General features: G+C 37.6%; 1 protein-coding gene across 5 annotated transcripts in view; it reads right to left on the bottom strand.

Moving 5' to 3' along the window:
- MTR (5-methyltetrahydrofolate-homocysteine methyltransferase) overlaps positions 1-26,609 on the bottom strand; it is a 50,324-nt gene that overhangs the window by 4,817 nt on the left and 18,898 nt on the right. For all 5 annotated transcript variants that reach the window (XM_086877717.1, XM_086877720.1, XM_086877719.1 and 2 more), the window contains 20 exons: positions 26,529-26,590; positions 25,735-25,802; positions 24,433-24,509; positions 23,244-23,356; positions 21,735-21,875; positions 20,916-21,101; positions 20,155-20,334; positions 19,086-19,202; positions 18,845-18,985; positions 16,302-16,391; positions 15,523-15,675; positions 14,843-14,950; positions 11,963-12,063; positions 9,720-9,787; positions 8,744-8,864; positions 5,502-5,583; positions 4,626-4,724; positions 3,759-3,834; positions 2,476-2,631; positions 1,630-1,826 (listed from right to left, as the gene is read on the bottom strand). In XM_086877717.1, the coding sequence (XP_086733843.1) occupies positions 1,630-1,826; positions 2,476-2,631; positions 3,759-3,834; positions 4,626-4,724; positions 5,502-5,583; positions 8,744-8,864; positions 9,720-9,787; positions 11,963-12,063; positions 14,843-14,950; positions 15,523-15,675; positions 16,302-16,391; positions 18,845-18,985; positions 19,086-19,202; positions 20,155-20,334; positions 20,916-21,101; positions 21,735-21,875; positions 23,244-23,356; positions 24,433-24,509; positions 25,735-25,802; positions 26,529-26,590 (2,336 nt within the window). The remainder of the gene's footprint in view (positions 1-1,629; positions 1,827-2,475; positions 2,632-3,758; positions 3,835-4,625; positions 4,725-5,501; positions 5,584-8,743; positions 8,865-9,719; positions 9,788-11,962; positions 12,064-14,842; positions 14,951-15,522; positions 15,676-16,301; positions 16,392-18,844; positions 18,986-19,085; positions 19,203-20,154; positions 20,335-20,915; positions 21,102-21,734; positions 21,876-23,243; positions 23,357-24,432; positions 24,510-25,734; positions 25,803-26,528; positions 26,591-26,609) is intronic.

Consider the following 26,609-nt stretch of genomic DNA (forward strand, 5'->3'; position numbering starts at 1 on the left):
GCACAGTACTTGCAAATCTACCCAACTTACAGAGAGAGGAAAGTTATTTAACGTCTATCACTTAGCTGAAGATTCATTTTCTTTATCCTATGACAATATTTTAGCAATGCATTTCACCCATTCCCAACTGCATCTTAAAAGCAAATAAAACACTCCCACCCGTGAAAAACAAAGAAAAATTGTCTATTAACCTACAAGGTCACAGGAAGTACCACAAAAGTAAAGAAATATCCTTTTTCTCCACAGGTGAAACTTACGTTAATTTTAAAGTTCATTTGCGATTATTAGAGCTAAAGAAAATATTACATGCATCTCTAACTTTTAGATTTATATCACATCCTTAATTACTGTCAATGTCATGGAGAGAACACTGTCTATTGAAAGGAACATTTTATATAAGAAACAGAAGACAGTTATTCTCTTCTACTTTTGCTCTGCTGAAAACTCTCCTGAGTTACTGTATACATCAGATGAAGAGATGCAGCTAAAATACATGGAGTCCAGAAGAACAGTATGCACAGAGTTTCATGACCTTAACCTTTCAGAGAGGCCTGAATAACTGGGATAAAGAGGGTAAAAAAGGTTAAGGAAAATAACAGTATTCCAATAATAAAAAGCATTACAGTAACAACATCAAATCAGATATTTTCCTGGGGAAAATCCTGGGGACAAGCCAGGAAAAGGAAGAGTGGTAAAACTGATTTACATGGGATATCAAAATGTTTAACTAAGCCATAAGTCTCTGAAACATCTGTGACTGTGTGCTTGTTGAGAGCATTTTATATTAACACCTGCCATGGACTGTCAAGATGTACTAGAACCATCTCAGGGAACTGCAACAGATAAATTTAAGAGCCAGGTACTTTTTAGTACAGTTCTGCAATATTGGCACACGACTGCCCTCACAGAGTATTGTACTCCAGAAATGTAGATAGTTTCATTTTTTTTCTGCCAGTATTTGAAGACTCTGAATATATGAACTATGAAGAAGCCAAATCAGAAGACAGGGAATAAGGAGAGACAGAGTGTCTTGCAAATTCAATCTACCAAATTTAATGCAAATCTAAGTATGATTCTCTCCATCAAAATTAGCTGCAACTAATTCTAAATGGACCCTTCATATAGTGAATTTTACCAAAAAAATTAAAGCTATTAGAAGCACTTATCTCCATTGAGCTTTATTTTCCAGTTTTTTTAAATTCTAACTGGGTTTAAACATTAACACATTCAAGTAGAATTTTTCATCTAAAGTAGAATCCAGGGATATTAGAGAACTAAGGTTCATTAGGTTCTAGTTTAGCAACACAAGAGTCACGTGATTAATTTGCACAACACACTGCTTTAGAACATCATAAAACTGAGACCTAAAATGCATATCATATCTGAAGATGTCAAATCTATAAAGCATTTTGTACAATTATTACAATGCAAAATACTACAAATACTATACAATACAAAGACCTAACAGTTCACTAACAGGATCTTGTCATTACTGTAAGAAATGACAAGACAACTGCTGCAGAGAGATTACAACAACCATTTTCTACAGATTTTAATAGGGCACTTCTACTACATTCCTGAAATACAGAGGGGAAAAAAAGTCACTTAACAAATGTGCTGTCACTGTACCTGTTGCCTCAATCCATAAAATTTTGCTACTGGTTCTGAAGATCCCACTGCCTCTTCTACAGCATACAAGTAGATATCATCTTGAACACTTCGAGCTGGCCAGAACCCAACCACACCTCTGGCTTGTAATTTCTTTTCATTTATCAATGTTTTCAGTAGATCTTGAGCATCATTATAAACTCTCTTTGCTTCTTCACCTATTAAAAACAAAGAAACTGCCTTAGAGAAGGCATGTTTTCATGATTGGCTAAATAGGTTTAAGAATTGTTTGAATATTGATTCTTTTTTCACATAATTGTCCAATGACTGCAACGATTTGTCGCTACAGCAAATAGGAATACTGCAGTGTGATCATAGGTCTGTAACAACATATATTTTAGGGAAAAAAAACCCAAACAAAGCACAAAATGTTTCAGCCAGCACCTAGTAGAGACAGAGAACACAGAATAAAATGAGCAAGAGACCCAGTGTGCACACCTCCATTCCCACAGTGCAGCAGACCCAGAACATTGCTCTCAGTGTCACCCTTGCCGTTTTATCACATATTTCAAAGCCTACTGAACAGCTTCAAAAGGAGCTTGCCATCTTCACCCACAACAGGAACACAGATACATTAAGTGCTCTGTTGCCATTTTTTGTTAATAAAATACCTCCCTGTGCTTTGGCAGGTGAATGCTAAATAAGATGGCTGAGCATTTTTCCACACTTAATTTTCAGCCTCACATAGCAACACTTGGCTCACTAAGCGCTGCTTCGAACAAATTATTTCAGTGACATTCTTTGCACTGCAGCATATTGGGCCCATTAGGATTAGTTATATGAAGTAAATGCAGTTTCAATACCCACCTACAGTTTTATCATTAAAGATCTTAGGGAAACTCCGGTTGGGATACTTTCCTCTAAGTTGCCAGACGTCAAAGAAGGGTTTCCAGTCAATGTACTCTACCAGCCTCCCCAGGTCATAATCCTCAAAGACTTTTGTGCCGATGAATTTTGGTTTAACTGTAGCAATCAGAAGCATAATCCAACATGATGAAAATAATTTAAAATTGCTTTAACATTCACAATATAACTGATGTTCAGCAGCCTCCACCCCTGCAAATGACCTCTTCCAAACTAACTATCCTAAAATTCTCAGACATATTTTCCTAAGTCACACCATACTCCACAGTTACAATTTAACAAAAGAAGAAAAAAAGCATAAAAGGCCTATAAAGCTGAAATAGAAAAATTAAGGTCATTTGTTCTTCCACATAAATCAATAGGTTTTAGCTGTTGGACTTTGGAATTTATTTAATTGATCAGAATATTGGCTTAGACACAAGACCAAAAAAACTTACACAGCTTATCAATCCCTAACATACTTGATGGGTACACACCTTCCATATTTACCAATTCCTTTCTATACACAAACATGTACTATGACACTGCAGAATACTTCTGTAAATTTTTATGTAATTGCTAAGAACTTTTGCAGCAATCACACATGTTCAGACACATACACACAAGTGAAAAAGCAAGATGGATCTGTGTAAAGCCAAAAGCTTTGCACTTGTTTTGTCCGTTCAATATTCATAACACATTAAGATAAGTTATTGAAAATTAGTATCTTGTTGAGTCTTGTAAATGGAAGGACAGAAAGCAGTTTAATGTCACTGCAGGATGCAACCTGAATGCTGTTTATACTTCTAGTATAATTTAAAAAAAAAAACAAACAGTACAAAAACTGATGGGGGAAGGGTAGGAAAGAGTGTAAGGAAGAATTTGATAAAAATGCCATGTTACAGCATGTACAGTAAGGTGTGCAATGCAATGAGCCAGGCAGACACTGTTTTTAAAAGACGTCATTAGTGTTTTCTTTGTTTATATGTTGTGATGGGTAACTCATTGTTTTGGGATTTTTTTTTCAGTTATCTTTATAAATATTAATTATTTTTTAAATTGGCTGCAAAAAAGCAGAAGCAGAATGTTCAAATTAATGCAAAAAATCATTGTTGAGACAGGTACCAACTGACTTAAGCTTCTATATTCTGAGGTTTAAAGTATAATTTAATTTAAAAATATACGTAAAATAAACATACAAAATAAAATAAAGGCATAGAAACCACAAACAACAACATATAGCTGACCTGGTATATTGCCTGATAACCAATCATTATGGAAACCTTTTCTTCTAGCTTGCTGTAGAGATAAGTATCTTCTTTCCTATATAGACATAAAGGTTAATTTCAGAACACCACATTTCAGACACATAAACTGTAACTGTGGACTTCATGGTAGAGTTTTACTCAAAATACTCTTCAGGATAAATCTAACAACAGATAATTTCAGTCTCAACAACTTCCAGTTCCCAAGTGTAAAGTAAGATTACATCACAAGCAGATCATAATTTTTGCCTGTAGAATTCTAATGAAACTGGCCTACAAGATTTCTGGCTCCTCTCAACTACACCAGAAGTTCCTTTATTACTTCAAAATACACTAAAATACAGGCAGAGAAAGACATTCTCCTACTGCTCTGATCACTCACCTAAACGAGACTAAGACATTAGCAAAGTATAGTGGTTTAAAATTCTCTATTAGTAGAGTGTGGCTCAGTACCAGCAAAAGCTACCAGTACCATTTTCACTACCCCAGCTGAAGCTCCACATATCCTGCTACTGCACCAGGAGAACACTGGTCTCCTGTAGGTTAAGATGACATGACTGCCAGCTCCATGGAGGTTCTAGATACCACAGATCAGCCATTGAGGACAATGTAGAATTTGCCAAGCATGTGTCAAGACTACTGCAAGAAGGCCTTTAGGCTAGAAAACTTGATTTCATAAGGACTTCTGGAAGTTTTCAATCCATCTTACTGCAAGTTTTAAATCAAAACAAATATACCTGAAGGTCTTCATAAAGAGCTGAACAGAAAGAGTAATATCAAGTTATTAATAATAGCTGAGAAGCAAGTGCCAACCACTTCAAACAAGAAGATAATAAATTACATTTGTACCTTGAGAGACTCATAGTGCTCTTGTCTAATTTCTTCATATTCCTCTAATATTTCCTCAAAGAAATCATCCTTTATACTATCGTCTAAGAGCTGGGAGCACTGAAAAAAGGAAGAAAAAAGCACTAAGTACATAGTGTAACACACTATGGAAAGGACAAAGTGTGAATTTCAGACTAGGCAACCAGTCTTTTGGACTCTCTTGGCAACACTAAACTAAGCCTTACCAATAATCTAAAACCTACATTCAAACTGGACATGTTTATTACTGAGATCTCTGACCAATAATCTACAACCTACATTCAAACTGGACATGTTTATTACTGAGATCTCTGCCCTACTACACATGTAACATTAGCAGTGCCAAGTCTAGCTCTGGAAAGAGGATAATACTCCCAAACTTCAGAGACTGAAGAGTCACAGAAGCAACACACACCTTGGCCTACTCTTTACCACCACATATTTGCCAGTTAAGACCACCCATTTCTCTGAAAGAGAATCCATCCCAAAAAACTCCAGACACACGTTTCTCAGTACAAATGTTGCTAACTAACTTCAGAAATATATCCAAATTAGCCATAATAGCAGTTCACACAACTCCATCAGTCTTCACTACAAAACTACAGTCAAGGACTCACAGTGAATGTCACTCTCACTAGACTAATGGACATTTAAATATAAGTGCCCAGTGACAATAACTGTCAAAAGCCAATTGAGAACCACGTGGCAGCACAAAACAGCTGAAGCAAGTGTAATTTAGAAACTTGTCTCTGATGTGCCCCTTTTAATTTTCTGCCACAACATTAAGCCTCAGAGGAAAGGATGGAAGGGACAACAGAAAAACAGGGCATGGACAAGAAACTATAATTTAGAACTTACAACCACAACACTCTTGGATGCATCCAGGACATGAACTACAGGTGCGCTATATCGTGGGGCAATTTTAACAGCTGTGTGTGTTCTTCAATGAAAAAGAAAAAGAGTGAGCATTTTACAACTAAAGCAAAAATACAACAAAACAAAAAAACCAAGCAACCCACCAACAAAAAAAGCAGACAAAATCCCCAGTGAAATAAATCCTAACTTAATGCATAGAACTTCAAAAGAAGAAATTCATTCAGCCATCTGCTATCTATGAATCATTAAACACAGATTTCAATAACAGGTATATAACCACTTTTCTTCAAAGTGTATCAGAACACTTCATAAATAATGTGCCAACTCACAATCCCTCAATGTCTTACCAGCTGAATGAAAATCAGCAGCTCATTAGTTTTAAGCCTCAGAAATCAGTAAGAATTTTCCAAACTAAGCCTACCAAGAACTAACAATTTCTTTAATCCTTTTTGCTCATCTTACATTTTTCGCTCCTACATGCTAATTTCTGGGTCTGTGGATTAGCATTAACCTAATTCAGTGATGATTATTCCATTTCTCAAAATCAGAGGCCTAAGTCCTCTATACAGCTGAGGAACAAATTCTGCCAGTGGTCAATAAATATTACAAACTTGCACCCTGAAGATGCAGTGAATTTTGCATTGTAACTACAGGTGCAATGAGGACAGAACCTTCTCTTCACAGTCTGTCAAACTATGAGACCACTTGCTGAAACCACGGACTCTAATAGGTCTACTACAATATATGCTGCTCTGATAAAGAAAGCAACACTGCTAACAGTTTCTAGTGATGCAAGAATGAGCTCTGCTCAGAGTCCTACCAAAACTCTGCAAGCAAGTGTAGGAACAAAGATCTTATAGGCCTTATAATTTGCTTTCTTGTAATGCTAAGGTCAAACAACATTTCTAAAATTAAATTTAATTAGAGCCCAGGATGCACTCTTCCCTAACAAAAGTAAGATCTCTTTTTCTTCAGGTTCTGTCAAATATTTAAAGCACTTGGACATGGAGGTTTACTTATGACTGTGCAACACAGGTGTGTAAATAACTGTCCAGCATCCCCCTGAATTTGCTTCTAGGAGATGCATTTTTACCTTAGCAGCTCTGTTTTTTACAAAAAGCTATCTCTACTGTTTTGATAGGAACAGGCAAAGGAAACAAAAGCAGACATGATTCTAAAATGGCACTATATCAACCACTACATGATAACTCTTGTGTTTTTTTTAAAGTAAATTTTATGGCAATGAGAATACCACCATTATTTCTCAGCACCTTAATTTACCAAAGTAGCATAATAAGAATGCAAAAATCATCACTACTGCAAATTATGAAGAAACTGTATTGTATGGATGTCACTCTGAAACTTAAAGCCTTCTGATAATGCTTCCATAGTTTTAGTTACTTTCCCATGAAAGTCCTATAAACATAAGTTGTTTATCACATTCCTTCTAAGAAACATCTTTTGATGGACATTTCTCATGACCAGTGTGCTTGGGAAGGTGGTAACTTAATTATCCAATCCCTGGTCATTGTTGAGAATTTATAAATTCTAGAGTCAGAGAATAAAAGATGTTTTTTCTATTCTGACACTGAGAGTGTTCATGTGAATCATTCTGTGTCTCTTAGCGACATCTGGATTCTGGAGACTAAATCCAGCCTCTCTCTTTCAAACTAACCTCACTATACATTCTTCCAAGTACTCATGATCTCCTTATTCCAAATAATAATGCCTATTTATTACAGTGAAAAAAAAATGCAGATGGTTCTTCATCAGCAACATCTGACATATACACAACCTTAAAGAATACACATAGGAGGTTAAATTTAAGACTAGGAAGGCAATGTTAAATATATATTAAAAATCCAATCTTCCATAAAGAGCACCTTTACTGGACATATATTTTATAGACACTGCATAGTTTTTGGGCATATGTATATATTTACATATAGTTCACATGAATAAAATCAATTTTTGCACTCAAAAGTATACATATATTCTTTAGTAATTTCCATATTAAAGGAAAAAAACTAGTGCTGCTTCCCTGATAGTGACATTCCTCTCTGTGAATAAATTCTGCAGAATTGTTTGATGCTGGTTATCTGGCCACAATGCCCTGAGTGAAAACACTGAGAAGATCTGAAAAGGCTCTCTGAAGATCTCCACTTAGAATAAAGCCTTCCCTCGACAACCTGTGTTTTATGTTTTTCTTACTAAGAAAAACCCTCCATGTTTGTTGTCAGTATCAAAGCAATAAGAAGAGGCTCATATGGACAAGGAGAAAAGGCATACAGCGAACTTTGCATTATACATGCAGGAACAATAAAGGCAGATAGTGACCCTACTCTCCATTGTCTGTCAAATTATGAGATGATTTGCTAAAGCCAAAAATACAGAATACAGTATGTGTTGCTCTGATAAAGAAACCAATACTGCTCACAGCTTTTAGTTACACAAAAATGACCTCTAGAGTCTTCTGAGCTGTCACCTCCTCGAGTATATTGTACACAAACCAGTTAGCAAAGCGTGACCCACGGCTGTTATACGTGCCCAGAACACATCTGCGGTAATGCTAATACTAGGTGTCACTGAGCTGTCAACATGGTCTTCAGAAAATCACAGCAGCTGTATTATTTCATTTGGACAGACCTGAGAGAACAAGATTTTAACAGCTCAGTCTATCAAAATCAACACAGTAAATACTTTAAGGCAAGCAGTGGGGCTTTATCCCCTACCAGCCTGCTTGAGCAGCACTGGAGGCTCAACGCAGTCATCACCACATTGAACAGTGATCCAGGAAAACACAGTAACGTCCTTAAAGATAATAGCTCCCTGATGTCAACATGGCCATTTCTAGTCTCAAAATCCTGCATTTTTAGAGTGCTTTGGTGAATCAAAATAGATCATTCAACCCCTTAAAAGAACAGAACTACTTTTATTTGCATATGTACGAGAACATTTAGAGAAAAAACGGTATTTCCACATATACACTTTAAAAATTAAACGTTTAAGAAGTCTATTATTTGTTATGTAACTAACTACATTTTACCTCGATAATCTAGGACTTCTGAAAAAAGAAATAAGTCAATCTTAGGGTGAATACATATCAGTATGTGTGTTGCAGAAAAATGAGAGAAAGGGGGAAAGAAATGGCTACACAATTTCTTTTTCACTAATTAACACTGTTTGCATGTAAGTTGCCCATCTTCCCAACTGAGATATCTTACTTAGAAGTAGTTGCTCCTCCAATGAGCAAAGGAATCTTTATTGCCAATCTCTCCATTTCCTTGGCGACAAAAATCATCTCATCCAAAGATGGGGTGATGAGACCAGACAGGCCAATTATATCTATTGCAAATTTACAAACACACATGCACAAAACTTTTAGCCAATCCATTCTAGAAAGGCACAGAAATTAGTACAGAAAAGTTTATTTCATACATCAAATAGCTTCATGCATCAGACAGAAAATAATGAGACAAAAAGCAAGACAGTCACTAATCTAGAATGGAAGTTTGACCCAATTAGAAAGTGGAAGCTCTCCAAGAATGATAATGATTCCAAATCCCTGGTTTAAGATATTTCTCAGTTTTCACAGTTGCTGAACACCTACTGCTCTATGTTCAGCAATAAATAAACAGCACTTTTGATTAGCAAGCTCCAAGTCTCGGAAGCTCAGCACTGAGGAGGAAAATGAGACAAAACAATTATAAATTCTGCTCCTAGAAACAGCAAATGCTTTCAAACTTCACCACCTGTGTTCCACACAATTTGTCTTTTCCAAGATACAGTAGACTGTTCCAAAGCAACTGCAAGTTGTTTCAGAAAGTTCATGATTTATTAGAACAATTCACTCCTGATCTCACACTCACTGATCTAGCAGGCTGAATGCCAAGTTCTTTTACTGATTTAAGACCCAACAAGAAGTTACTTAAACCTTTTCAAGGCTCCATTCATCCATCTGTAAAACAAATACTACAACACCTCTCCTGCAGTTGTCCTTTTGATACAGGGTTTCAGCTCCTCAAACTAAGTTTCACAGAAGTGACAAATGCTAAATAATTAATATGGTTAAAGCAGAAGTTCTGATTTCTCTGAAGATAATCTGATCAAATCATAGACAGTATAGGAATGCAATAAATAGCAATAAAAAATGTGATTTAAAAATCAAACAATTCAGAAGTACTAATGAAGTCTCTATACCTGCTTTGTTCTCAACAGCAGCTCTTAATATCTTATCACATGGAGTCATGACTCCTAAATCAATAACTCTGTGAAAAGAAAGGAGATGACACAAGATCCTTTAAATAACAAATCAAATTTTTGCTACAGGGCAAATACATTCCTCTTGCTGTAAATAACTGACCTAAAAATTGAAGTTAAGACTGAGAGATTTTTGCTTGTTTCTCAAGACCATTTGGGAATTTTTATATAGGAAATACCTCTAGGTCTGGTAAAATTTTCAGTAAGAGTTCCAGATGGCATAATAGTTAAGAAAATGCAAGTGGAAAGAGGAGCCTTTTCTTTAAAATAAATTTCTGTGGTTGTACTAAGTCTGGCTGAGATGAGTTAATTCTCTTCTCAGCAGCTGGTATGGTTTTAGATCTGTGGCCAAAACAATACTGCAAATTAAAGTTTAACTATTGATGAGCAATGCTTTCACAGAATCAGGGCTTTTTCTGTTTCTCACTCTAGCCCCTCAAGGAACAGACTGCGAGTAGACACAACTAGGCAGATGACCCAAACTAACCAAAGAAATTTTCCATGGCAAATGAAGTCCAGCTCAGAAACAAAAAGGGAGAGTAAGGGACTTAGCAGGAGTTAGCTATATTTTGCTCAGTAACTAAACTTGCCTCCACCATCTATCTTCCTTTCCTTTCCTTTCCCTTTCCCTTTCCCTTTCCCTTTCCCTTTCCCTTTCCCTTTCCCTTTCCCTTTCCCTTTCCCTTTCCCTTTCCCTTTCCCTTTCCCTTTCCCTTTCCCTTTCCCTTTCCCTTTCCCTTTCCCTTTCCTTTCCCTTTCCTTTCCCTTTCCTTTCCCTTTCCTTTCCCTTTCCTTTCCCTTTCCTTTCCCTTTCCCTTTCCTTTCCTTTTCCTTTCCTTTTCCTTTCCTTTTCCTTTCCTTTTCCTTTCCTTTTCCTTTCCTTTTCCTTTCCTTTTCCTTCCTTCCCTCCCTCCCTCCTTCCTTCCCTCCTTCCTTCCCTCCTTCCTTCCCTCCTTCCTTCCTTCCCATCTCACTGAGGTTGACTGAGTGGAAGTGAGTGAATGGCTATGTGGTGCTGAGCCACCTACCAGCCTAGCCACTGCAGTGGCATTTCTGAAGGTATCTGGATAATACAAAAATGTTTTGTGGACATCTTATCTTACATCAGGAATCTAAGACGATTCACATCAAGCTTGTTTGCCTCATTAAAGCATACATTTTATGAAATGGGACATTGAACTTCCCTCTGTTAACATTTTATTCCTATTAACCCTAAAAATTGCCAAGGTTTTTATTTTTTCAAGTAAACCACCCCAGCATGCTGATTTCATTTAGCCTCACTCATACTCATGGTGACAGAGAACACTATGGCTTCCTTTCAGTAAGTCTAAATAAAGCTCAGAAAGCCTGAATCAAATCAACAGAATTTCGAGAGGAAATTAAATTGAATATATTGCATATATACAGCACTGCTACTGACTTCAACACTTTGTGTTTTAAAATAAAGGGATAATTTTGGCTCTTTTTAGAGCAAATGACAACCCAAAGTCAAAACTAAAGAAATGAACATAAAGACAGAGTTCCAAAACCAATTCAGCTTTGCACAATGTCTGACCCTTGAAAAGAACACTGATGGAAACATGACCATTCATTCCAACACTTGCAAACTCTTCTCCACGTACACAGGCCACGAAAGACCTGACTTTTCTTGAAGTTCTAAATTTTGAAGTTCAGAGACAATGAGAATCTCATCTCTTATTTAAGAAAACATACCTCAGCAAGTTTTTAAAACCCCATAGTTAACAAACAACATGAACAACACACTACAATTTGAATCTTACAAGACTATTTTTTTCCAACACAACCCACATATAGTATTGCCTACTGCAACTGTCATATCTGATCTCTTCAGACATTATAAAAAAAATCACAGTTATTATATGTAACTGATATAAAACAAATACAAAAATTCATGTTCTCATCTATATTCCAGTTGATGTTAAACTGCAGAATCACCTCAGATGTCAACAGGAAAAGCAGTATTCAAGGAGGAAGCCACACTTCCTCTTGCCTCCCCATTTAGTAAATAGCTGCTATGATCTGTGTTCCCAACCACAACCTGGGGAACAGAGGACAATTCCCAAGAAATGTCCAGCTCTGTTATCACCACAGCTGCAGCTAGAGGTACCAATTACTGACCCTTCTACAGCTGTAGTGTTCCCAGCTACTTAGTCTCTCTTTACCTGAAGTTGTTGCAGCCCAGAACAACTCCCACAATGTTCTTGCCAATATCATGTACATCTCCCTTCACAGTTGCCAGTACTATTGTACCCTGGTAGGGATCCTGGAGGTTGAAGAAGCAGCAAGAGTTAAATTACTCAGAAGCCTTGGTATGTTTGAACGCATCCTTCAACAGCGCAATCCTAATCCATGATCCAGACTTCTATTATAGTACAAGTGACTGCAAAGTGTAGCACAGATAACAGAGTAAGTATTAAAAACCATTTTAAAAGATCCTGGTAATGGAAACTTGTACATGAATTATTCTTACAAAATGCATGGATGCTACTCCAAAACCTGTGTTTGAAAAAACAAAATAGCAGATAAAACCATTTCCAATCAGGATAGCATTTTTTGCAGTGCAATAACTGAGCTCCTAAGGTACTTCTGCTCCAAATATACACCTTGCCAATAAAGAGATTTAATATTTAGAACAAAAGGGTATGAATACTTATAATTACATGTCTGTTTTTGCATCAAGATCAACCTTTTGATGCAATGCTGAGAAGAATGGGATATTAGTAAACTTAGAAGCTAAATTAGAGGAATTAGCAAAAGCAGAAAAGGCTTATTTTTATGCAACACAAATAACAAGGGAGTTTTCAGTGTAGTGATCAGGCTGCTTCAGACTACCCAAGCTGAACAAACAGGCTGCAGAAGGATCAACTTGAAGAAAGGAAGCTGTTCTGTCACAAGCAGGTCCTAGGCTAGATGGCATTCAGTCTGACAAAGGGTGCTGCCACCACGACAACAGTGCAACTTCCCACAGCAGCTCTCCACCAGGACACAGGACTTGGCAATACCTTTTTAGTTGTATAATCACTGCCGTCATTTGGAACAGCTCCAGGCTATAACAGTAGTATGTCTGAGTTACTGCAGCATCAGATGCCAGTAAGCAACTACATAAATTGCACAGAATTTAAACAAAGCGGAAACCTGAGCATATTCTACATGAAACTACAAAATATTTTTTCAGACAGTATCTCATCTCCTTTGCACATGGCAGAACTGGATGACTGAATCCTTCTATGAAGGATGTTATATTTCTGGACATATAGAGTAGCTCTCTATTTCATGAGCCTACATTACTTTTGTAGTTGCAATATTACAATTTTAAAAATCTTGATATATTACCAAGAGCAATACTAGTATTTCCTGTGGTTCTAACACACTTGTTGAATAAAATCCCTAGGTGCCCACCAATGTTGCTGTTTACTAAAATCTAGTATCTCCCCAGTGTTTCTGTTTTACAGAAGGCCAGAGAGCAGAGGAGGCAAAATGGAGGTCTGTAAGTCAGCCATCTCAGTACATCAACAGAAAATTTTGCAGCTGAAAATATACTGCTGGAATGAAAGAGAAAAATAGGGAAAGAGATTAATCAAGGACTGGGAGAAGAACAAAACATGCTTCCCCACATTAGGTATCATACCTAATCATACCTAGTAATTAATGTTTTAATTAGTGATTGATACAAAAAAAACCCCTGGATTTGTACATAAGAAAAATCTGCTGGGTAGCAAACAACATGGGCAACAACACATACCACTTTAAATAAACCCTATTTAAGGCACACTTATTTCAATCGTCTTAGGCGAGGAGGTCCTCAAGTTCTGGGCATACATCCAAAGGCCTTTCTTTTTTCATTTTTGATAGAGATCTACAGCCACAGTTATTTATCCTCAAATGTAACTATCAACACTTTGCATTTCCTGGCAGTCTGTGACTAAAACTGTCCAGGAGGGTACAGTGGCCTGGGTAACATCAGACAGATCAGTTACCAGAGCCTATAAATTGTTTTCCTTCAAGCCAATGTACTTTGGGAATAGATGCAGCTCTTTTATCTCTTTCACTGATTGTCTATACAGTGGCATGTCTTTTTAAGAGGAAGGAACTACATCCCTTGCCCAGTAGAAGGTAGAGAAACCAGGATCACAGAAGCCCTGCCTTTTCCCTCCTGCTCTCCTCAGCCACACAGAACATCTCACTCACTGTCTTAGAGTGTTTGCTATCTTTTTTAGAACCTCTCAAATTCCACTTCACTTCTTTTTAGCCAGAGAATTAAGTGCCAGAGGGTTCACAGAAGATTCTAATCCAATGCTCATGGAATCAATGGGGTAGTGATTTTAAACAATCAGAACAAAACAGAGGGTATCAAATACCAGCAGTGTTATCTGAATTAAAAGAGAACAGCATGAGCTGGAGAGAGATGATGAAAGGTGATTCGTGACAGCCAGAGAACAGATTCACTTGAGATACAGGAGAGAAGACACCTTCACATCCAGAAAAAGTAAGGGAGAAGAGACAAGGCATCCTCCTCCTCTCATTAAGATCAATCAGGTTTAATTATCAGGCCATTTTTCTTTCCAAATTATTTGCTGTATTTGTTACATTTATGCTGGACAATCACACAACAGATGCACAGCAAATATATTGTAAGATTTCAAGGGAAGAATTAGGAACCATTAAAAATTTTAAAGGAGAGTTAGAGAGTTCACCAAGGGCAGAAGTATTAGAAACGAGTAGCAAAATCCGTCATAAAGTTAGAATAAATCAGAATTAAATGCATGTAAAAATACAAGAAATTGGTAACATTGACATAGAAGGCCTACAAAGGCTCATTGGCATCATTCAGAAAACTTTGTGAGCTTAGGCACACACAAAGAAGATTTCCACAAAATCTCTACTTTATGAACTTCAAACCTACTTCAAATTATGCCAAGATGGTCAGTTTCCATATGACTGCATCAACTTTCCAGCATAATAAATGTAAATAGCAATAAATAATTTCTGTATTTGTCATAGCATTCTAGGAAAGAACTACAGCACAAAGGCCTGTATCTTGCCTCTTCTTCTCTGCTGCCTTGCTCGGCTCTCCTTTCCTCTCTTTCTTTTTCCATATAGGGAATAAGGTGGCCAACTGCTTTCTTCATAACTCGAGCAGACTTTATCACCTGCACAGATAAAGGTAGGGGCAGAATAAACAATGAAGACAAGGTATAGGAATAACCTCAGTTTTCTTTTAGCTTTCTCATTCAGGCAATAAATGAAACTTCATTTGCAGCACCGGGTGCCAGTAATCAGATCATTCTGTGGCAGCAGGCTGCACACCTTACTGGGCTAAGGTTCCACACACAACACTTCCTTCCACAGTGCAGCCTCCCAGGCCACTCACAACAGAACCAAAAGCCACAGATGAGCCCAGACTTGGAAGGTACTTAACACAGCAAATTTTATTTGGGCTTTTTTTCTCTCTTGCGCGTTTTCATGGGGTCAGACTTAAAACTGCATTTCAAATAAAGAAAAACACTCAGGAAGAACAGAAACAAACATCCAGGACATTCATACACAAAGAAAGTCAAGTTCCAAAGTAAAAAAAAGAAAATGGCTGCTTCTCAGCAGTACCTGAATTTTTACAATTCCTGTGCTGTATCTGAAAAAACAGCCAGTACAGAAAGTTTTGGCTACATTTTACAATGCTAGGTTTTGTAAAGTAGGAAAATATACGACATTATTTTCTCATTACCTGAGGCAGAAACATCTTTCCAGCACCAAAAAGATCACCAACAATTTTCATGCCATTCATCAAAGGCCCTTCAATTACATTTAGAGGTCTAGGATATTTTTCCTGATTTAATCTTGCTTCTTCTGTATCTGCAGTGACATACTTCTCAATGCCCTGAGGGAAAAAAAAGAAGTTTTTAAACTTTCATTTAGTTGCCTCATCCCCAGAAAAATCCCACAATGAAAGTACAAATAGATACTGTAGATACTGACAGTCTTTAAAAACACCTCATTGAAATACCTGCATTGAAAACAAGGCTTGCTTAGGAATCAAAACACCACAGCTGTTAGGCAGATAAAGTTATTCACAGCATGTTCCTATTATCAGATTTGTTCATTTTTCTTAACTATGTCATCAGAGAAACCCAACACTCAAAGGTTGCTTCCACAGTGCAAGTGTCACTCAGTGCAGTACTACTAATGGATCAAAAAAGGGATTTACTAGGGAGTAAAAGGAGTGTGCTCCAAAGTAAAAGCTGTATGTTTCTACCAACATCAGTGGGATAAAATATTAAGGGTCAAAGACTTCAACTTCTGAAGCTTAAAGACACACCTCTACAGTTTTCTCTGTTATTGAAGTTAAATAGATCACTTGATTTATTATTCATTGTTAATCAATGGCTTGTGAAAAAATGGTAGCCGAAGAACTTTTAAAACCAAATATGTCCCTTAAGGTCTGAGCTGGGATCATGCCTTTGAGCACTGATGGGTAGGACAGGACAGTTTTCTGCACAGATTCACCTTTATGAGAGCGTATTCCAGCCTTTCCTCCACAGAGCCTTTACGCCACTCATCAGTCTGTACAACTTTTTTTCCTCCTTGGGCATGATTCTGAAAAGACAAGACATCCATAGGAGCTTGCAAGCATAAGAAGTACAATTATGGACTTCACTTTCAGAAAAAAAAGGACAGTTCCAAGTACTGACTCATAAAATAATTTTAGACTATTCAAAAGGTTTATATACATGCAAATCATGTTGCAAAGACCTGTGATGTAATACAGGCACCCAGGGAGTCTACATCCCAGTAGGTACACACCTCAGTGAAAAGGTAAACAAAATAATATTTTTTAAAACAGAGAGAGCAGTTTGACAATTTTTATGCTCATAAAAATGATGACATGACTAATCCTAAGGGATTTACTTCTGGGAACATGTTTTAAATTGATTCCTGGCCCACACATTACATTTAATTTTAAAATTCTAATTAATTTGGCACTAATTCAGTTTCTGCTGGAAAAGGTTATGTTATTCTGTACCACAGATGTGTTTTCAATCAGTCAGCCTACAAAACTACTGTTTGTCACACACACAGACTGCCCCAAACTACCACATATCCTCTTTGTCTCACACTCATACTCCCATTGGCTATGAACACAGAAGCTAAAAGGGCTTCATAGTGCAAGAAAGTTCACAAGCACAACCCCAGGAAGGCTTGTAGAAGAGCACCTTATCCATTAATTCAGCCAACACACTTCAGGCAAGTAATTTCTTTTCCTAACTCAGTTATTAGACATAATCTGACATCTCTCAGGCCTTATGAACTTCCTATACACTTGAGTGCCCAACAGCAAGTTTTTTAAGATAACGCCACAGAAACAAGACCTCACTCATGGGAACAGAAAACAGAACAAGCTTTCAATCATGTTTATACAAATATTAGCTAATTTCACAGCTTCTTGTTGCCTAATTGTATTCCTCTCATATGTCTAGATTGTAAAGGGAATGAAAGAAGGAATAAAATGTTGCCTGGAGACAAGGTAGAGATGCATTGATTTTTAATTATATTAAAAAACTGACTGGACATGTCCCTGAGCAGCCTGGTCTTGGTTGGCCCCTGATTTGAGTAGGAGGCTTGTAGTAGATGATCTCCAGAAGTCTCTATCCACCTCAGGAATCACTTTATGTGATTCACTGAAAAGACACCAAGTGCTTTTCAACCTCTGGCCAGACAGTTTAACAAGGGAACCACACCAGCCTAAAAATAACCCATGACACTGTAAGGTGGACATGCAGGAATAACAGTGTTTGATAATGTCTGCAATTATGTCATGGCAAATGGTTTTTAATCTCAAACTTCAAATGAAGACTGATTCCCTAAATCTGCAAGGATTAAGTTCCTCTTTTTTGCCACTAGACTGTTTTACTCCCTCAGTAAAACTACCACCATGAATAAAAGCAGATTTTCCAACAATGGTTTCCCAAACCTGTAGACCTAGTACTCATCATCCACTTTCATTTCTACTTTTAAGGCTTCACTTAAATTCACATTCTTCTGCAGGAACACTGCTCAAGTATCCCCTTTCTAACTCTCCCTTTATTTTCCTTCATCTTTATGCAATCTTGAATTCCCCAATGATGCAACTTAGCTTAAACAGACAAGATCACTCCCACGTAAATTGCTTGGACACCAAGCACAAGGGATAGTCTTCCTGTACTAGTTTTTAACATGTTGTCACTGTTACTATAAAGTATTCACTACCACAGGGCAAAATACAAACAAAATGAAGCACAAAAATATTGCTTCCAGGAGCTACAAAACAGGCATGCAAATCTTGTGCACTTGAATCTAAGAGCCACCTAACTCAGAGAGATTTTTGCTGTATCTTCCATTCAGAAAAGAATTTCACCAGTTACCCTATGGACAATGTGTAATCTTTGTCCTTTACCACCACCATCACTAAAACATCTCAAAACACTAAACAGCTGGTTCTCGACCTTGAAGTTACATGAATTGGAAGTCTATGGCACAGCCACAAATCACAAGCAACTATTTCACCTTTTTTATATACTCCATGCAAACCATTACCACCAGAGAGAGAGAGGTTTACTCTTTGTCTCCCACAGTGCACTTGTCAATTAAGTTCCAGCACCAAGATCAGCTCGCTTACGGGATGGCCTTTTTTTCCGGTTTCAGTTTGTTTTTGTTGGTTTGTGAGGGTTTTCTTTGGGGCAAAGTTTGTTTGAGATTTTTACTTCTTATTTTTTGAGGGGTTGGTTTTTTTCTTTAGAGAATGCCTATGCAGCTTGGTCTCCTGAATCACGTTAAGAACTCTGGCACAGGCTCTTCCATGGCATGAAACTGGAGAGGTTTGATCTATCACAGGATACTCATTTTATTCTGTGTTAATAACTGAACCACTTGTAGTATCATTAGCAAATTCTTACACCCACAGTTATACTGACACATGCAGTTTATAGGCTGTTTTGCCTACTGCCTGTAGGGAGGTGGTGAGGCTCAGGTACTACACTAACTACTGTTCAAAGCTTAAAACTGGAAGTTACCTGAGCATAATGTAGAAGTTTTTCTGTCGCATCAGGATCTTTGTTCCAGATTAGATTCTCACACAGCTGTAGCAATTCCTTGTGGATATCATCATACACAGGCAGATTCCCAGCATTCACAATTCCCATGTCCATGCCATACTGGAAAAAAAACCATACAGAATCCCCCAGACAAGGCTGTCAGACATAGCACTGCACATCTGCCAAGTGCAAACATATGGAAGCCAAAAGCACATCATACCTTAATCGCGTGGTAAAGGAACACTCCATGCATTGCTTCTCGAATGGCATCCATTCCTCGAAAGGAGAAGGACAGATTGGAAAGACCTCCACTTATCCTGGCTCCTGGCAGTGTTTCCTACACGAATTGCACACAGATTTTTAGGAGAGTGCTTTCCAAAAAGGAAATCTAAGTAAAGCATTCAGTTCATAAAACAGCTGGTCCCTGAGCTCAGCGCATTGGCTATGCACCCTTTCTCTTTTCCCTGTTCCAGATCCTTCTAGTTACTCAAATTCATAAAAATCAATTCAAATCTGCAGAAAAATTTACAAGTAAAGGAAAGATCTAGCAGCTACTGTAGTTTCCACTGCCACAGGTGGTATTCTGAACACACCAGTCCTCCCACTGCAGCATTCCATATTTTCTCCATGCAAACCTACTTTTGGTTCTTCCAGTCCCCACTCTGCTGGAAACAGGAGCAGCCAGTCTGCCTGCCTGCATGTCTCAGAAGCAGGCTGCAGCTGAGCAGCTAAACTCAATCAAGGGTGCAGCCCCACTTCTGTGATGACAAAGCAGTCTGTGGGGTATTCAGCCCCCAACTGCTTCTGACAGAGCATCTCCACATCAGGGTGCCTTGAAAAACACAACGGTGCAGTTCCCTTGGCTGTATGCAGGTGATGTCCTTCACTGCTATACTTCTTTACACATATTTTGGCTACATAAAAAGTCAGGTCACTGAACAAATCCCTTCCACAGAAAAAGGAATTTTACTAATAAAAAGCAGTTTTATCATACCTTCAAAGGGGTCCTTTTAGCTTGCATTGAAATGTGGTCCTGACTACAGTACAAAAAATGGACTGAAATATATTTATAGAACCATCTAAAGTTGTTCTGCTGGAAATACAGCAATAGTGGGGAATGTCTGGACCTCAGAAGAGCAGACCTCCTCACCAGGCTAAAATGTGTAAAATTTTTCAGTAGTGTTTTGTTGTTGTTTGAAGGGGGGATGGGGTGTTTTTCTGTTTTATGGGAGTTTAGGGTTAAGTAAGCTCAGCAATATACTTCAAGTTAAAATAACCTTACAACTCACTTTAATGGTTTTAGTAGCATTGATAAAATTTATGGCATAAAGGTTATGTTCTTCCATTCCAGTTCCTATGGTCAAAATATTAGGGTCGAATATTATATCATTTGGGTTGAAATGCACTTTTTCCACAAGGAGATGATAAGCTCTGGAACAGACTGCAATCTTCGTTTCTGTTTCTGTTGCCTAGTGAAGAAAAATAATTCTGACATGAAACGTACAGACCACACAAAAAATAAACTCTCCAGAAATCATTTACAGCTCCAATGACTCAGGACTCAGAATGTGCACATGACAAATATTAGAAAAGGATTCTATATAACAATACTGTATTTAAAATTCACCACCCCTATACCTGGAGTTTTCACTCTGCTTACAAAAGCAATCTCACTGCCCAATGTTTCATCATCCTATGCAAAGCTTAATATGCGGTTTTCAACACAACTAAATTAATTCACAAAGATTTCACTCTCATGAGAAACAGTTTCTGAACTAAAAATATCATTTATAAAGGAAGAGTTCAGCATGTCTGAATAGCAAGAGACACTCTTGAACTAAAAGAGTTCCACTTAGTGGAACACGGATACTTCAAACATTTGAGCAGCATAAGAAATGCTTAAAAATCAGGGTCAAAACTACTGCTAAGGTTATATAGAACTTCTCTAAATCAACTGCGACACTGAAACAAAACAACTTTGTCTTGAAAATGAGGAAGAAAGCCTTACACTTCGGAAGAAAAACCCCCTCTCCTTTAAAGTGACACTCACCTGCCCCACTTCATCAAAAGCCATAACAACCACAGCTGCTCCATATAATTTAATTTTCCTCGCTTTCTCCAGAAAGTCTTCCTCACCTTCCTTTAGACTGATACTGTTTACAATGCATTTCCCTTGGCAACATTTCAAACCTGCCTCAATCACTGAAAAATTTGAGGAGTCTATGCATAATGGCACCTGGAAATAATAGAGAAGTAAGCCAGGAGAGCACACAGAAGTTAGGAATTACAGTTCTATGTGATGTTTGTCCATTTGGACATAAAAATGCACACAACATTAATCAACATTTATGAATAAAAGTTTTCACAAGATATTCAGAGATGCATTTTGCTTTAAATGGAAATCTCAGAGCAAACTTATTTCCAGAGCTTCCATGGCAGTTCCATTACATATCATACAGAGATCTCTACTTCTCCCTGTAATATCTTGTGTTTCTGATTTAGCTACTCATCTTTAGAGAAAGCACATTGAAGAACTATATTTTAAAGCCATTCTATATCCATAGCAACTTTAAGTTCTGTGGTAGGCATTATGCACTGCCAACATATACATTATGGCTCATAACTGTTCCAGCATGAACCTGCATCCAGCCTTTCTAGCCAGAGAAAAGGACTGGCATGTATTTATGTGAAAGCAGGCAGGAAAGCCTCTGCTTCATCCAAAGGCCTTCTCTATTACAGTATCACTTCCTCTCAGGAGACAACTACATCTGCCTAAACACATAAACTGGTTATTAAATGAAACTGTATCAAGATCTTCTGCATGCAATTTACAAGTCAGTAACATGTTCTTTATTGTGACAATTACAACCTTTGCAATATCAGGTTCTGAAGAAATCAAGTTACAAAATCTGGTCATTGCAGTAGGGCCATCCAACATCCCATCATCCATATTTATGTCTAGAATCTGGGCACCCATCTCAACTTGCAATTTGGCAACACTTAGGGCTTCCTAAAGAAGAAAATAAAAAACCAAAACAACATTGAGAAGAAAAAAATCCTAGTTATTCTCAGGATAACATTTCACTTCTCCAAGCTAAGCATGCAGTCAAAAATTTATAAGACATCCTATAAGAAAATAAGGAAATGGTCTATGATGCACAATAATACAAAACAGTTGCTAATATGGAACAACTCATAATTAATTTGTTTACAAAACATGACATCAGAGACTTGATGTGCTGGTAGCATCACCACCTGTAGAGAGTTGGTCATATGCCTAATTGAATAATTTAAGATTTGCTTGGTAAGAAGGACTTGTGACTGCACAAGATTACAGGAAAATACAGTCTCTGTGATGGTATGAAATAAGGGCCTTGTATCACAAGCTCAGGTGTTTTGTAACACAGGATACCTAATTTGTAAAGGCTGTTCAACACTTTTGCCAGCTGCAGAATAATCACAAGCGCTAAGAATGAAAACTAAAGCTCTTCCCCCAGCCTGTTTAAATATCTGAACCTGTTTAAATATCTATTCACTTTCTCTTTCCTGTCATTCTGCAGAGTCCCTAACAACTTGTATTTAAAGATCTCTCCATTTAATAGGCCTAACCTGCTTCGTGACTTCTATGAGCCTAAGAGTCAGACTTCCAAAAATATAAACTAAGGCTTTCACTTTGATTTGATATAACATCAGAGACTCTGGGGCAGAGTCTCAGCTCTCAAGAAAATCACTCTATTTGTTTCAATGTTACAGTATCAATTCACACCAGTAAAGGAGCCTTCCAGCCTCTTCATTTCTGCCCTGCAGTAGTTTCAAGAACGCAATTACTTTCTAAGTATCTTTTTCTGGACCAATGCTTATGTAGCATGTTGGAGTCAGAAATCAAAGCAGCAATTAGAAGTAATCATAATGCTGAGCAGAAATGGGGAAGCGTGGAAGGGAGAGAGAGCAAGAGCTGCACAGTGCCACAATCTAACCCAAGTCAGATGTACCTCCCATCTTAAAAGAGGGGAATACACCCACCTTCCTTCCCCTGTTCTCTGTAAATAAACCTTTAGATACAGCACAGACCAGGACATTTTCTAAACCATTACCAGCTGTATAACTAAATTAAAAATTAAAAGTTTCCTGTAATACTTGTCAAAAAAAAAAAAATTTTTTGTAAAGCTCTTCTCACAAAGTTATTAGCAGCTGGCAAGCAGAGAAACAAAGAACAGCGAAAAATATAAATCCTCCATATTTTCTTACTCTTGTAACTGGTATAGAATAGTGCTTTGTGCCAGCAAAACAAACAATAATAGGATAATGGAGCAATGGAAAATCAGAGCATCAGCTATAAAGACTATTATTCATATAAGACTACTGTTAACATGTATACTTCATAGTTGCCTGCCATGATGAGTTTAGCAAACTTCCGTGATCCTGCAACATTGCAGCGTTCACCAATATTAACGAAGTTGGTGTATGGCCCAATCCTGAATGGCTCCAGACCTTAAAAAGATATTTTTGAACATACTTGTTAAAACAGAAAAGAAAAAACTGCATAAGAAAGACAAAATCTCTTTTCTGAACTGTAAAATAAAGGTCTCTCTCCTCGAATAGTGATTTCTCAGCACATCAGTGCTCTAATGAGTAACTATCAGAGCAATGCAATGAAACAACTGTCAATAAATACACCAAATCTTTCTATTCTTCCTCAATGACAATCAATAATTTACCTGACCCACAAAAAATAACAGCAAACCTTTCCAATACAGAAGTGCTTTGGACATCTGTGTGTATGTTCTTTCAACTACGTTACCTCATGCATGACACTGAGAGAAGCAGCAGCCACTGAACTGACTGACCAACAAGGGTAGCTCGTAACCACATACCCTAGTTCAGAGAAACAAGGCCAGTTGGGCTCTTGGGTAGCAGGCAGTGCAGAGGCAAACAAACTACAGAACCAAATAAGCTAAGGCATCACAGGCCAACCGTGATATACTTTATGCTAAACTGATTTTACCTGAGGTTAAAATACCAGACTGAAAAAATGGTACTGTTCTACTCAGATACAAAGGCTCAAAGGCTTAAAAGAATGCCCAAAGTATGGAACACTCAGATTTGTTAAAACAAAACATGTTCTAGACACAGATGTATTGCTGAAACACAGTCCCAGTACAACTGACTCAGCATCTGAGGTGAGACAGGGCAGCCCTTTCACAGCTGGTGTACGAGGATCTCATCCCAGCTCTGCCAATAACTGTAGCCAAATTACCTGGTCTATCTCTGCTTGACCCTCCCAGTTGTAAAGTGAAGACAAAGATACTCATTCACCATTACAACATGTCTGAGACTTGCAGAGTAAATATGCTTGCTTGATTATATTATACAAGATGGCAGTGAAAATGTTCTACTACTCCTTTAGCCAAAACAGGAAGACTTAGATCTGGTTACACATCCATAATTTTGCTGGATTCAGGTAGAAACCACACATTCACAGCACTGCTCTGATCAGGAGAAAATAGCCAATAAATTTATAAAGGAAACTTGCATTACTAAGAAATTTAAACTATTACACACTTTACCTGACAGCAGCATGTATCCTTGAGAGAGAGAAGGTGGAACTCGAGGCTTACAGAATTTCACAGCTTCGGCAATTTTTCTGAGTTACAGAAATAAGAACATTTTCAATAAAATTAAATTACTCCAGAAAAGACTTAAACAGAATATATTAGACATACAGCTACATTTCTAATTTAGCCCTGTAGAGACAAGACTAATTAGGCAGTTTCACTTTGTGAGGCCAAAGGCAAAAATACACTCCCAGAAGATCCTAACATAGCTATGTGCAGGAAATGTACAAGGCTGAAGGTTTTTCAAATACAGAATGAGATACAATGGGACACTTGAAGGATTTCAGAATCAGTCCTCAAGTACACTGACTCTTACCATATTCATGATTTGCTGAGCTGTGCAACTGCTAATGACTGAAAAACCAAAGCAAATCAACCAAAAAAAAAAGCCCTCAAAACACCAAGCAAATAAAAAAAACCAAAACAAAACAAAAAAAATCCAAACAAAAACCGACCAACCAAACAAAAACCAAAACCAAACCCAAACAAACAAAAACTAACAATCATATCCACTCCCCCCAATAAAAAACAAACAAACCCCAAGGGACAAACATTGTTCTGTACTGTGACACATTTCTCAGATGCCAGAATGACTCACGCTGTTCACATTCACTTTCTGTGCACTCTAGTCAGGATTGACACACATTCTCCTCTACATGTTTACATGTCACCGCTGCCCAGTTTATATCAGGGTAAAAATTAATCACAAAGGCACTTTTTCTTTTCGAGTTTAAGTGAAAAAAGGAGGCTTTCCCACTGACCTACTTGCAGTGAGAAAGACATCAAATGCTCCTTATTCGCCAGGAACAGCACCAGCTGTATAGCATTCATAAAACTTCTCTTAAGCAATTTCCCCAACAAACACACAAACACCTCCCTTCCTCCCCTCTAACATCAAAGGAAACCTTAAGTTTCACCTTGTGGCTAGGACTGCAAAAAAAGACAAAGAAAATACAAAACAAAGCAGAGAATGGGAAGTCTACTCTATCTACCAATGAAGAGGGAGAATTCCAGAGCAGTTTCAGATGATAAAACCAAAGAGGTTTAATTCTTGTTTGAACCACCCCTCTACTCATTCTTCATGATGTGCACAGCTATGAAAGCCAGGTTGTTCCCACTTCATATATTGCTGCAATTCGCATTCAAGTGATCCATCTTTTCAGGAAACTCTAAGACAAGCCATGGAATATTGTGCCACAGAAGCAACACTTAAATTTACTTTGTAGTCCACCAGAGCTGTAGCACATGAAGTACCTGATATGTGCTGGTGTGGTACCACAGCAGCCTCCAACTATGTTGACCAAACCATCCAAAGCAAAATTCTGTAAGAGGACGGAACATTTTTTCAAAGTTATTAAAGGAACAATTTCAAAGTTATTAAAGCTATATTACAGAAATATTTATTTATTTCTTTTTCTCCACATGTGAAGCAATTCAGGGAGCTCACAAGAAAAACACTAAATTAAAAAAAGCAATTAGCACTACATTGTCTCTTTATGATTTGAGATTGGATTCCCAAGGCTAACCAGAAATTTCAACAGGTAATCTCAAAAGACTACATTTGAAACTGGCCTATTTTATACCATGTTCTTGCTGACACTGCAGCTTTAGACACACAGCTCTGTCTTGCACAGATCCAGTGGCATGGGGAAGGACACCCTGTACTAGAACATCCCCAACATTGGCAGTTCCTGTACACACAACTCTGTAAAACTGTGCCAAGCTAATAAACACCACTCAGAATTTTTGAACAATTCCCAAACATAACAGTAAGAACACAGGAGTGCAATGAGTAACGTGCACACATCAAGCGGCAGGAAACCTTTGCTTAGTACATAGAAGTAATTAAGGTTTTCAGTTTCCTACGTAGTTTTCCTAGTGTGATACTTCAAATCACTATCATTCAGCAAATTGTCTATAAACAATCCAAATGACAGGCAGGAAAAAAAATCCAACCCCAATACTGTAACAAGTATGCACAGGACACAAGCAGAGTTCTTGTCTACTAGTACATCAGATGTGACATAATCAGAAGAAGAATTTTATACCTTTATATGCTTGGCAGTCACTTCTGGAGTTTCATCATAACCACCAAAAGTATTGGGAAGACCTTAAAACATAATTTTTTT

Source organism: Cyanistes caeruleus, chromosome 2 (genome assembly GCF_971803275.1).
Source record: "Cyanistes caeruleus chromosome 2, bCyaCae1.hap1.1, whole genome shotgun sequence".
Classification (NCBI taxonomy): domain Eukaryota; kingdom Metazoa; phylum Chordata; class Aves; order Passeriformes; family Paridae; genus Cyanistes; species Cyanistes caeruleus.